We start from the raw sequence: 12,516 nt of genomic DNA on the forward strand, positions 1-12,516 counted from the left end.
CAGGAGTTCAAATCAATCATACACATTAATGCAGCAGTAATATTAATCCAGAAACATCATATATAAGAAACATTGACAGGGAACATTTTACTGCACTATGAGGACTTTTTCTTTTGATACTTCATCACAGTTGTGTTGTACTCTGTCTTACCTGAGCCATCTTGCGTCCATAGAAGAGATTCTCCATCACCAGCAGGTCCAGCTTCTTCTCCGTGTTGTTCTGAGAGTTCTTGTAACCGATCCTGTAAACACCCAGGATCTTCGCCAGCGCCGTCGGTCGCTGAGGTACAGAAATGATTCAGTTATTCATTTAAACTCAGCTACTTAACCCAAAGAGAAACGTCCCTTTATGATGCTTACCTTCTGCTGCACAGCTCCGGTGATGTAGGTGAAGTAGTGAGGCGCAAAGTCCAGGAAGGACTGGACCTCCAGTCTGGGCATCTGCTTCAGGATGAACCGGTCATCTGACACAGAAGAGCAGACGGTTCCTGTTATTAACACGCTTTAAAGAGATGTAATATTGATTTATTGAAAAATAATAACAAATAGTGAAAGAAAAAAACAAAACACACATCTGAAACTAGACTGCCAACCAGTCAAGTTACAGTTTATATCCATGTCTGTCCAAAATGTCATCACTTATTAGACATTTCTGTGAAATTCTCCTAATTAGTAAATCATGTGACCACACATTCTATTCAGTTCATGCTTCCAGGGTGAAAATTTGAAGAAATTGACGTATGTTTTGTTCTGTAATGTTGCAGGATGTTTAATAATAGTACTACCCTGAGCCTTCCTCGTAGCACTTATTGCATTCGTATTAGTTGTTGCACTTACTGTATTCGTATCAGTTCGCTGCACTTATTGAATTCGTATTTGTTTACTGCACTTATCCTATTCGTAGTAGTTTGTAGCACTTATTATATTCGTATTAGTTTGTTGCAATTATTGTTTTCGTAGTAATTTGCCTCTGCACTATACTTTTGCTCTGGTTTATGCTTTAAGATGCTTGTTTAAGAAAGGAGATGCACTTATGACTTCTGGTGACTAGTAGTTCTCTTGAATACCTATGTTGAATACACTTCCTGTAAGTCGCTTTGGATAAAAGCGTCTGCTAAATGACTGTAATGTAATGTAATGTAATGTAATGTAATGTAATAAATAAATACAATTTCTAAATTGCAAAAAAAAAAAAGGTTTTGTTGGTTTGCACAGCTCTTTTTATTTTAAAACCACATATTTTGGATGATAAATTCCTCTTTGTATTCATGATTCTTGACTTTCACAGTCCTTGTTTTTATTTGTATTTGTTGCGCCCCCAAAATACCAAGGAACATTCCTTGTTTGTAAAAACGTACCTGGCAATAAACCTGATTCTGATTCTGGGTTGAGAAGAGTCACAAACACAAACCTGTCACCCAGCAAATACACTAAAATACAAATACACCATAACACATTTAAAGAAATGAAAAATATATATATTTTTCATTTCAATTTCTCAGTTATCTAAAGTGTTTATTCTGGGCATTTTTATTTTATTTTCTTTCTGTAATGGACTTACCCATCCCATCATATAAAATCACATTTGACTGTTAACTTTTGGGTTGTAAAAGCTAGTAGAGCAATATAATATTAATAATAAACATTTAATAATATGTACAATACAACCAGAAACAGTTCACATTACTGAAGTTTGAGACGCATTTACTTCTGTTTCACTGTGACTCAGAGTATTGGCTGCAGTATTATTCACATCTATCTGAGATATTTTATGTATACAACCTTCTGTTGCGTAGAAAACGGCTCCAGATTTTCCTCCACGAGCCTGCCAGTTGACGCAGTGGGACAGCGAGCGGATGAAGTCCTCCTCAGTGCTCTCCATGATCTCCTCACGCATCTTGTGAAACTCCTCGGCGTAGTAGATCCGACAGTAGAACTTGGCGTTGGCATCAGAGAATTCTACAAACACAACAACAGACGAAGGTTCACATTACTCTATAAGTATTGTGCTTAAGTACAAATTTGAGGTACTTTTACTTGACCTGAGTCTTATCTTTTCATGCTACTCAATAGTTTTTGCATACAAAACATATGAAGAGCTTATAAAATATGATGTTTATTATAAATTAAACTACCTAACAGTTAATACAAGTACAAATGAAACACCCAATTGAATGAAAATTAATTGGCAACTATTTTGATTATTGTTTAGGTCATTTATTACCTCCAGAAATCCAGAAGATTTTCAGATTTTCCTTTCAATCAATTTAATCTATTTATATTAATGTTGAGGTTTGTACTGTTAGTTAGACAAAACAAACATTTTGAAGGAGTCACTTTGGACTCTGATTGTTTGGTTGTAAAAATGTTGAAAATAAGAAACTTTTACCCAATCGATTAATGGAGAAAATAGACATTATATTAATCCTTAATGAAAAAAAATAAAAGTTCAAAATAAGCTCCACCTCAACCAACTACAGCAATAAATTCATGATTTTGTATTAATGCATTAGTAATAATAATCTAATGATATAATACATATTAGAATTACAGTCAAAGCAGACACATCTTTTACAACTTTAAGTCCTGATTGTACTGACATTCTTTTACTTAAATAGAGGACTTTTACAACAGAGTATTTTCAAGGAGTGGTAGCAGTACTTTTAAGGATCTAAATACTTCCTCCACCACTGATCTCTAAGGGTAAATAAATGTACTCACGTAGCTCCACGTGTGGATTCAGGGTCTGCTTCTTCTGTTTATCTGCCAGGTCTGCATCCTCTGCACAAAACAGTGATAAAGTGAGCATTTCTCATCTAGAAGTTTTAAATCCTCAGTGAATGAAGTTGACATTTGACCTTTACACTCACTGAGGGGGTCTGCATCCATGCTGGTGCGGCTCTGCTGGGAGGAGGCCGACTCACTGGGCCGGGCAGGGCTGCTCTTCGCCCGACTCTCTCCAGAACTAAAGAGAAAAACATACGACAGAAATTTTATCAACTCATTCTGTTTATTTAACACATGTTTTTGTTATCATTTGACCTGACAAGACGACCATGGCAAATAAAACTACTGGAGCCAACATTTAGCCAAAACAGTTTATTTGAAATAACTTGTGATTTTTTTTCTTGTATATTTTATATTAATCACCTATTTGCAAATTTCCCGACAGTGGTGAAAAAAGGACTATTATTATCTTTAACTTAAGTAAAAGTAGCAATACCACGCTGTAAAAATACTTTTTTTTCCAAGTAAAACTCACTCACAATTTCACTGAAGTAAAAAAGTATTAAAGGGAAAGTTCATCCAAAAATCAAAACTATACATTTTTCCTCATATCTATAATGCTATTTGTTATTCTAGATTGTTTTGGTGTGAGTTGCCTTGTTTTGGAAACATCAGCCGTAAAGATGTTTGACTTCTCTCGAATATAATAAACTAGATGGCACTCGGCTTTTGGTGCTCAAAACATAAAAAAAATACAGTCGAAAAACTCCACATATATAATATCATACTATTGGAATATTGTGTAAGCAGCATTTTAATGTGACAGCTAGTGGAGGTGGAGCACATTTCAACTACTTGATATTTTGTTGGATAGTTTAAATTAAATCACAGTATCATATTGTATAAACTGATCACATGTTTTGTTTGTAAAATCTTAATCAGTAATGTAACCGCTGTCAGATAAATGTGTTTGCCTTTGAAATGTAGTGAAGTAGAAGCATAAAGTAGCAGAACATGTACAGTACTTCAGTTATTGTACTTAATTACTTTCCACTGATTACAGATCTAAACATGACTCCTGCGTACCTGGCGGCCTGAGGAGTCTCATCCCCGCCTGCGTTCGACGTCTTGGACAAATCATCCAGCGACGTTTTATACTCCTTACAGCTGTGATGCAAAAACAATTACACAACAACATCACGTTTAACAATAGAAAGAACATTTATAAAGCTGCATGCTGAGCTGAGCCAGAGGGAGCCGGCGGTCGTCACCTGAGAGCGAAGGCTATGATGGAGCTGGGCTCTCTCTCACACACCGCGATGGGAACCCGCTCGTGTTCGTACATCAGGTAGTGTTTGTCCGGCTCGCTGTCAACACAGATCACATGACACAGTCAGAGACAAACCACTGAAGCCTGTGGTAACTGTGAGTACAGCTCATACTTGTGTCTTTTCATTGCATCAGCTGGATCTTATCATTTTTTGGTACTGACCAGAATTGGCGAAAGCAGCGAGTATTCAAATTTGAAGTGCTGAAATAAAGCATTGGATGTCTGGTCAACGCTGTAATCTCATTTATTTATTGACCAACATCATTTTTTTGGGGTGACGTTCTTGAGCAGCTGGTTGTTTATGGATAACAGCTGGTTGTTTATGGATAACAGCTGGTTGTTTATGGATAACAGCTGGTTGTTTATGGATAACATTTAATATTTGAGGACTTTGATGTGTTTTGTTAAATTAATAAAAAAGGTCTCTATCAGAAAAAAACTCACATTTCTTATTTGTTTAAGACATGCAAAAGAACGTTTTTTATTCCTGCACACTATCAGCACTAATGTTTATTGGATATTGGACATTTATGTCATTTCCCAATGTTAATGTAATGTAATGTACAATTAGGCAGTGCAATGGACAACACTCAATTTAACTTAATTTCTAATTGAGATACTGAATAAAAAGTGTGTTATTTGTATCAATACCTCAGATATAGAATAAGCACTAGTATAATAAATGTATACTAAAACACTGTCAAACAGATTAAGTCCAAAATGAGAGCAGTGCTGTGATAGTTCATTAGAAATTGCAATACAAGATTCTATAATAATTGAATAAGACAACGGGCTCTATTTAAAAGATTTATAGCGCATGGTGCAAAGTGCATTTAGCGAATACATTTTAGTTTCCTCCCAGTTTTTCAGCACTTGTAAAGATACTAAACCCGTCCTCGCACAGAGTGCATCACTTACAACGGGAAAGGAATGGGGTTGTAGCTGTTGCCGGGCAGGAAGTTGGCGAGGATGGCTTTCATGGTGGATTTCTCCTTCACCTGGCTGTCAGTGGAGCCCAGCAGGTGTCCATCGAACACATCTGACAACAGGCAAACAAAGAATGTATACACATTAGACAGCTGCAGTAAGCTAAACGAGATAGGTTGTGTGTGTGTGTGTGTGTGTGTGTGTGTGTGTGTGTGTGTGTGTGTGTGTGTGTGTGTGTGTGTGTGTGTGTGTGTGTGTGTGTGTGTGTGTACCTTCTGGGATGCTGACAGAGTCCTGCTCAGTGAAGGAGGGAATAGGTGTGAAAGGTTCAGCTCCAAGTTCTCCTGGTGACGGCAGCAAGGAGGAGGAGGTGGAGGACATGGTGCAGAGATGACGGTCCTCTGTGGGTGAAAAATACAAATAAACTACAGTCAGCATCACAATGACTCTACACTCTTCACTCAGTGACAATAAAAGCAGGATGGATTCAGGCCTGAGGCAGAAAACTCACCTTTGTCACCGTTCTGTACCACGGGTGAGGGGTTCCGTGGGGAGGAATCCAGGGTACCCTGTTGAATAAATAAATAAATGGACAAATAAATTAAACTTAAATGAGGTGAGGTAGGGCTACACAGCAAATCAGCTGTGTTTACATCAACTTCAGTAACTTATTTGGGGCTGCAACTAACAATTATTTCTTCAATGAACCAATAAATCGTTTGTAACACATTAGAAAATAGTGAAAAGTTCCCCCAATAATGTCCTACAGCCCAAAGTGACTTCATCAAAAGCAACAAATCTTCACATTTGTGGAACTGGAACTACCGCATTTTTAGCAAAAAGATCCATAAACACTTATATGCAGCATATTTTAAACCTATCACAACCATATTTTGGGATCATGGATGTCTTCTTTAAATGTATTGGTGAAACATGATGATTTGTGTTGTCAGACTTTGAATCAAATTATTTCAGATTTAAGGATGTATCTCTGAAACCTGGTTACCAGTATACATGGCCGTCTCAATGATAAATCTAGCTGGTGAATAAAACTAATTTCTCCTTGATTACAAAAAAACAGGTTTCTTAATTACATGCCATTGAAGCAATCAGGTCACTGGTAAAACGCTGACAGTGACCCGGCTACTTAAGAGCACGTAAATGTAAATATGTCACCGACCTTGCTGTCGTCAGCGTTGGTCTGTCTGTGCCTGCCCGGACTGGGAGGGACGGACAGACGCTTCCTGCCTTTCTCCTGCTGGAACAAGTCCTGCAGCCTGGAGGGGAAAGAGGCAACAGAGTGAGGACTACAGGGAGGACCCTTCTTATATATATAAATAAATAAAAAAACATATAAAATGAGGACGATAGAGCCCTTCTTTTAGGGCTTAATTGTAGCTAAAAGAAAACGTCTTCTGAAAAAGAAGGAGATTCCTGCAGTCAAATGGTGGTTTAATAACTTGTAACTTAGACTCTTAACGATTATCTTCATCTTGGCTATCTTAGAGAAGTCACCGTTGTTATTTGATAGTTTTTCTTTTATTCCATTTTTTTTCTTTATTAGTTTGTTTTTAGTAGGATAAGTTAAGAAAGATCATAATAATCCAGAGGGAAATTGTTGTGCAGCAGTTGCAGTACAAAGGGTGCAAATGCAAATAAAAAAATATGAATAAGGTGCAAATCCAAAACCCACACAGCCCCAAAAATACAGGCAGAAATATAGGAGTTGCTAACAGGTAATGTCACCCTAATGTTCTTTTCAGTTTATAGTAAATAAACTACAAATGTCATTTTTATTTAATGATACTGAATATTCTTTTTTGCACATATAAAACATGTTAAAATAGGTCTGCAGTGGCTCTGACCTGCTGTTCCAGGACTGCAACATCTCACACAGACTCTGCTTCTTCATCACCAGCGACTCCAGAACCACCTGAACCTGCTGAGGAGAATCCAGACCGCACGCCTGAAGTCGCGCCTGAAGCTTCTCGATCCAGTTCCTCAGCTCCGCCTCTTCCATCTACACACAAACACAGAAAAACACCATTATGAGTCTATATAACTACGATGGAATCCAGAGACACACGGGTAAGAAAAAAGAACCTACGTCTTTCTGAGCAAAGAGGTCCTCCATCTTCTCCTCCCGGGTCTTACTGAATGTGTCGGTCTTGAGGGAGGTGAGGCGGTCGTCTATGGCCAGGTACACCTGAGTCACTCTGAGGAGAGAGAGGAGGAAACAGTGGACATGTGGATGTGTTCAGGTGTTATGCCAAGAAACAAAATCCACTGAAGGAAGGTGCTGTAATCATCTCTAGTTTACACTATAAGCTTTGGAACAATACAAGAAAAAGACAAATGTATTTACACTGGAAAGCATTTCAATTTCTCCTTTAGACAAAAGCCTATTAACGTTTTTGTACTGTAGTTCTTTCTCACTTTGTTTAATTTCTGTATTTTAATATATTTCTTCTGTTAGTTCTTGTCTGAAATTTCCAATTACTTATCTCGCCATCTAATCTAGTAAAGGGAACACCGTTCGTCCAAAATATCATTATTTCAAGTCACGTAAATCTTATTTAAAATTCCAATGATAAGTCAATTAATAAATTCCCAACTATTTTAAAGATTGATTAATAGTTTGAGTCCTTTTCAAGCAAAAACAGATTTCTTTCTCCGGTGTCAGTTTCTCCAATGTCACAATTCTTTCAGTTTGGGACTGTTGGACGAACAAAACAATACATCTGAAGACGTGCTTTGGACATTTTATAGACCAACAAAAAGCGTTGTATAGTCATGCTGTCAATAATTACCTCTGCATGCCTCTTTCAGGTTAAATTTTCAAGTTGTACACAAGTCATTTCAAAAGCTATTGGAGTTATTGCCATAAAACGTGGTGAGCACACTGATGCTCCACAGAGGATGAACTGAATCCACTGTGAGCTTTCCTTAGGGCCAAACAGTAAACCCAAGATAAGACAGATTTCCATGAAATTAGGGGATAAACCCTTTTTTTAACATTACTGTTGTTACAATTGGATCTACTGGTCAAAGTGCATTTTTCTCTGCCGTCTTTCCGTTTATTTGACGTTTATAAATGAATGCAGACTGATGAGCTCCGTCATTTACTTTAGAGAGAAGTCCTTCAGGTCCTGCTGCAGGTGGAGTTTAGATGGTCCCAGGTTCCTGATGAAGATCTTGGGACGAGGAAGACAAATCTCCAACAGCCGTACAGACGTGTAGCTGAGAAGGAGAGAGACGGGAAAACTCTGCGTCAGGACTGATTCAAGGATTCCATGAACACAACAGGTGCTTTAAGTATTACCCCTGTAAGAACTGTATTGATATTTTATTTAAGTACAAATAGCAATACCAGTGTAAAATAAAATACTGTGTAACGGGTAAAAGTCCTGCATTAAAAACACATTTAAGGGACAAAAACGTAAAAGTAATCATGATGTAGAATGATCCATTACAGAATATTTATTAATTTAGTGCATTGTAATTTTTGATTCATTAATTTGGTCATTGCTTTAATGTTGCAACTCATTTTAATAACTTTAGCTCCACTTGTGATGATATATCATCATTTATTAGTTGATTCATGTTTTTTTTTATCATGAATCTAAATCTGCAAAGTAACAAAAGCTGTCAGATAAATGGTGTAGAGTAAAAATAACATCATTTGAGTCAAAATTTAGTCGAGTAGAAGTAGAAAGTACCTAAACAAAGATGACGCTGTTACTCCACTATATCTTTATATAAAAAATAGTTGTTTGCTGCTATATTAATACTCATAATCTCATATATAGAACCTTTAATATGTGTTATGAAGCATTAGGTGAAAGAAGAACAGAGGACACAGTGACAGCGGACCAACCTGAAGGAAGCCACCATCTGGTTGTAAGAGAAGTACTGGTGGTAGTCTTTGTGGATGGAGTGTCCGCAGGGCTCCGCGTTCGCCCTCCTGGTGTACTGGTGGCCGTAGAAACGAAGCTCCAGGTATTTGGCGAAAGACATCGACCACGAGTCGTTGGACAGCGGCACCACCGGTGTCACCTTAAGATAAGAGGAGGAGATTGAGTGCAACTCGAGAGAAGGAATTACAGTTTCACATCACTTTGATTTTTAATAACAAATGTAGCGTGGCCAGAATAAAGTATTTAAAATATTAAAATAAAGAAAATAAATGTATAAACCCGGCAAGGTATCTCTTCTAAGTACTTTACTAAGAGTAAATTATCAAAAAATCATCACATTTGGTGTTGATACTGAAACTCCTTTGTTGTTACTGACCTGTTTGCAGATGCGGCACCAGGAGTAGTTGAGGATTGTGTGCTGATATCCAGGCACAGGGGAGTCCAGCTCCTTTAACACGATCTGCACACAGCCGCTGCCGTGCACAAACCGACGGATGTGGTGCACCATGGGAGTCTCACAGAACATGCTGGGGCAGTGGTAGGACGGCCTGCAGTAAACAATCCACACACACACAAGTTTATGAAGCAACCTGGGAGGCTTACTTACTGCTGAACTAAGACATTTTTAACATATTTAAACAAAAATCAACTTTCAAATCTGAATTTCTGAGTTTAAATTCTCAATTTCCTGTACATATTGATTTAGCAACAATCTCAGCCCACCAGCTCCAATTTAGTCACTTAGTTTCTTTCTGATAATAATGCATATCTCATTAAAGCAATGTCATTTCATAAAAATACATTAAATTCACTGTTTTTTTTATCTTACCGGAAACAGTATCGCTCCAAGAACACACCAAGGGAGAGGTCGTTCTTGCCATAAAACTCCATTGTGACAATCCTGCAGACAACAAACAAAAATAGCTAAGAATTCATCAAAAACACGATATGAGATTCTTTTTTACCCCTCTTCACATGAACAGGTTTACCATGGGCTGACGCAGGGGTTGGGCGCGTTGCTGGACTGAGCCGATGAGCTGCTGAAGAGCACACACAGTCTCTGGTGGTTGACGGGGTTCAGACAGTCCAGCTGAGAACAACAACAACAACAACAAACAAAAACGCAAGAAAAGTTAGATGATAGTAAATCCACAGACAGCCATAAACAAACACACCTTACCCAGAGTTCCCCTCATAAATGATGATGGATGGGGGATGCCCTTGGGAACACCTGGAGAATTCCAGTGTTAAAAATGCGAAATTAAAAGAAAAGCCAAAACAATACACTCAGAGTCACTCAGAACCGTAGAGCGCCAGCCGTTCATCATCTTCAACCTGATGATGCCTACGATCCCTGCCTGACATCACATGTGATCACGCACATGCACATGCGCATCTTCACAAGGTCTTTTTTTAGTGTTTGGAGTGAGAGAGCGGCCGAGCAGAGTGGAGGAAAAACTGGACAGCGAAGGTGAAAAGGCCAAGAAGAGAAAACAGAAAAAAGGTGGAGCTGAGAGGGAGGAGCGTATTAAAAGGGAGAAAAGCCCTGCAGGAAAGTGAAGGTAGTAGCTGCAAAACTACAGATAAGTTCACAAACAAGACATTTTGTTAGCAGCAACTACCTTTCCTGAGTTAATTCAACTTAAATTAAAATTGCAACGCTAATCATGCTCTATAAGAAAGCAGGAGATGCATTAGCAGGGAGGTAATATTGAAAATAAAGACCTGTACACTCTTTTCTCTCAGGTGGAAGTAGCTCCAGTTACTCAGAGCTACCAGAGCTTCGTGATGATCAACACAAGTCCAGTCAGTGCTCTGAGGAAATGACAGGTGCAAGACAAACACTCCTAAATCATATAGAGGAATAATTATTCCTGTAGCTTTGATTATGGAACAGCAATTACCTCTGGAAACAGAAGACACCAGGGCTGTTTTTAAGTATTAAGGATGTTTTTTGAAGCAGTTCTTGTGTGTTGTAAAAACTAGAATATATGTCACTGGTATTAAAAGTAAACAGAGAAGTTACGGTTACAGTAAATATGGTCTGTTGTGAGTATGTGGAGATTGGCCTGAGCTGACATTATACGTTCCTGCCTGAATTATTTTCAAAGTCCGGTCCGGGGAGATGCTACTAGTGCTGGTCAAAAAAAGCGGAAGGAACACAGGAGGAGGAAAAACGTCCCTCCGACTAGAATGAGAAGTGACTTTTACCATCCCTAAATATTCAGTAGGAGGAATGAAGATATAAAAAATGGGAATGATCTACTTTGCTTTTAAAAGTTTCAATATTCACTGTTTTTAGGTATGAAACATATAGATATCAATGCCGTCAAATGTAAATCTAAGCATGCACGCTGTGCATAATGTCACATCCACCTGCCTCATGTTCATATACATTAATTATCTCAGAATTATCACAGCACCATTGCACTTTTGTTGTACAATGATATTAAACTCAAAAAGATTTTTGTTTGATTTTTGTTTTGATATATTAAGTCATTTTTGTTGCGATGGAGCAGTTTTTTGTTTAGTTTTTATGGGTGGGTCCCTGTTTTTTGTTTGCAGGTGAAGCTATTCACATTCCTTCTTCTGGTTTCACTCTATTCACCTGATCTACAGGTGATACCACGGCAAGAAACGCAACACGACGCCAGCAAAGACAGTGAAGAAGAAGACGGCTATGAAGTCAGCATGGATGTAAACGGTGCATGTTTTGAAATGTTCCAAAGTAAATCTTTGCAAATGTTTTGTGATGAAGGGAATGATAATTTGTTTTGGTGATTTACACTGAATGTAAACATTATTTGTGCTCATAAGAAGCTAATGAATCCTTGTCTCAGCCCTGCTCACCTTGGGGGCCCAGCTCATATCGCTCACTTTGCTTGGCTTCTCCTCCTCACTGTCCGCCCTCACTGGCTGCCTCACCGGTGCGTCCACCGCCCTGCTCTGGACGCTGACGTGAGCCGCCGTGCTGAAGGGGTCGACGGCCTCCCTCTGCCGGATGCGACCTCCCTTTGCTCTGTAGTCTGCCAGCATCTTGGCCAAGTCCTGGCTGCCACTCAGCTGCTCTATGATGCGGGTGCTGGTGAGACTGTGGGAGGGCAGGACATCGACGGGCTTCGGCTGAGGGGCTCCATTGGTCTGTCCGCTGACCAGAGCGGAGGGGGCCGAGTCTTTGAGGAGCTGCCGCTTTCTGCGTCCGTCCAGTTCCTTGTAGTCCTTGTTGAGGAGGGGAGATAGGAAGACCTACGAGAAAGAGAAAACACAGATGAGCATGGTACAGGGAGGAATACATAAAGGAAACACATGTACAACACAGTCTGGAGCTTTAGTGATGAGTCAAGTCATCTTCCACATCTTTTGGTTTTCAGCCTATAAAATATCAAGATTTTCTACTTGTCTCTGTTTTATATCACCGTAAACTGAATATTAGTTTGTTTTTTTACTCTTGATCGGACAAAAGAAGACCTTTAAAGGCATCACCTTGTACTCACAGGAATTGGAATAAACATTTTTCACTATTTTCTGACACTTTCAAGACTCTACAATTAATGGATTAATTAAGCTCTTATTCTGTAAGCGTAAACTGAATCCAAAACAACGACAACAAAGCCA

General features: G+C 38.7%; 1 protein-coding gene across 6 annotated transcripts in view; it reads right to left on the bottom strand.

The window, feature by feature from the left end:
- Positions 1-12,516, bottom strand: part of pikfyve (phosphoinositide kinase, FYVE finger containing) — a 33,140-nt gene that overhangs the window by 2,705 nt on the left and 17,919 nt on the right. For 4 of the 6 annotated variants that reach the window (XM_054615012.1, XM_054615011.1, XM_054615010.1 and 1 more), the window contains 20 exons: positions 11,752-12,147; positions 10,627-10,716; positions 9,891-9,991; positions 9,731-9,802; positions 9,278-9,449; positions 8,862-9,040; positions 8,111-8,224; positions 7,092-7,200; positions 6,850-7,004; positions 6,165-6,261; positions 5,496-5,553; positions 5,257-5,385; positions 4,976-5,096; positions 3,999-4,094; positions 3,814-3,894; positions 2,871-2,965; positions 2,722-2,781; positions 1,783-1,959; positions 361-464; positions 152-280 (listed from right to left, as the gene is read on the bottom strand). In XM_054615012.1, the coding sequence (XP_054470987.1) occupies positions 152-280; positions 361-464; positions 1,783-1,959; positions 2,722-2,781; positions 2,871-2,965; positions 3,814-3,894; positions 3,999-4,094; positions 4,976-5,096; positions 5,257-5,385; positions 5,496-5,553; positions 6,165-6,261; positions 6,850-7,004; positions 7,092-7,200; positions 8,111-8,224; positions 8,862-9,040; positions 9,278-9,449; positions 9,731-9,802; positions 9,891-9,991; positions 10,627-10,716; positions 11,752-12,147 (2,535 nt within the window). The remainder of the gene's footprint in view (positions 1-151; positions 281-360; positions 465-1,782; positions 1,960-2,721; positions 2,782-2,870; positions 2,966-3,813; positions 3,895-3,998; positions 4,095-4,975; positions 5,097-5,256; positions 5,386-5,495; positions 5,554-6,164; positions 6,262-6,849; positions 7,005-7,091; positions 7,201-8,110; positions 8,225-8,861; positions 9,041-9,277; positions 9,450-9,730; positions 9,803-9,890; positions 9,992-10,626; positions 10,717-11,751; positions 12,148-12,516) is intronic. The other 2 variants (XM_054615014.1, XM_054615013.1) reach the window with 1 other exon arrangement.

This window comes from Anoplopoma fimbria, chromosome 16 (assembly GCF_027596085.1).
Source record: "Anoplopoma fimbria isolate UVic2021 breed Golden Eagle Sablefish chromosome 16, Afim_UVic_2022, whole genome shotgun sequence".
NCBI lineage: Eukaryota > Metazoa > Chordata > Actinopteri > Perciformes > Anoplopomatidae > Anoplopoma > Anoplopoma fimbria.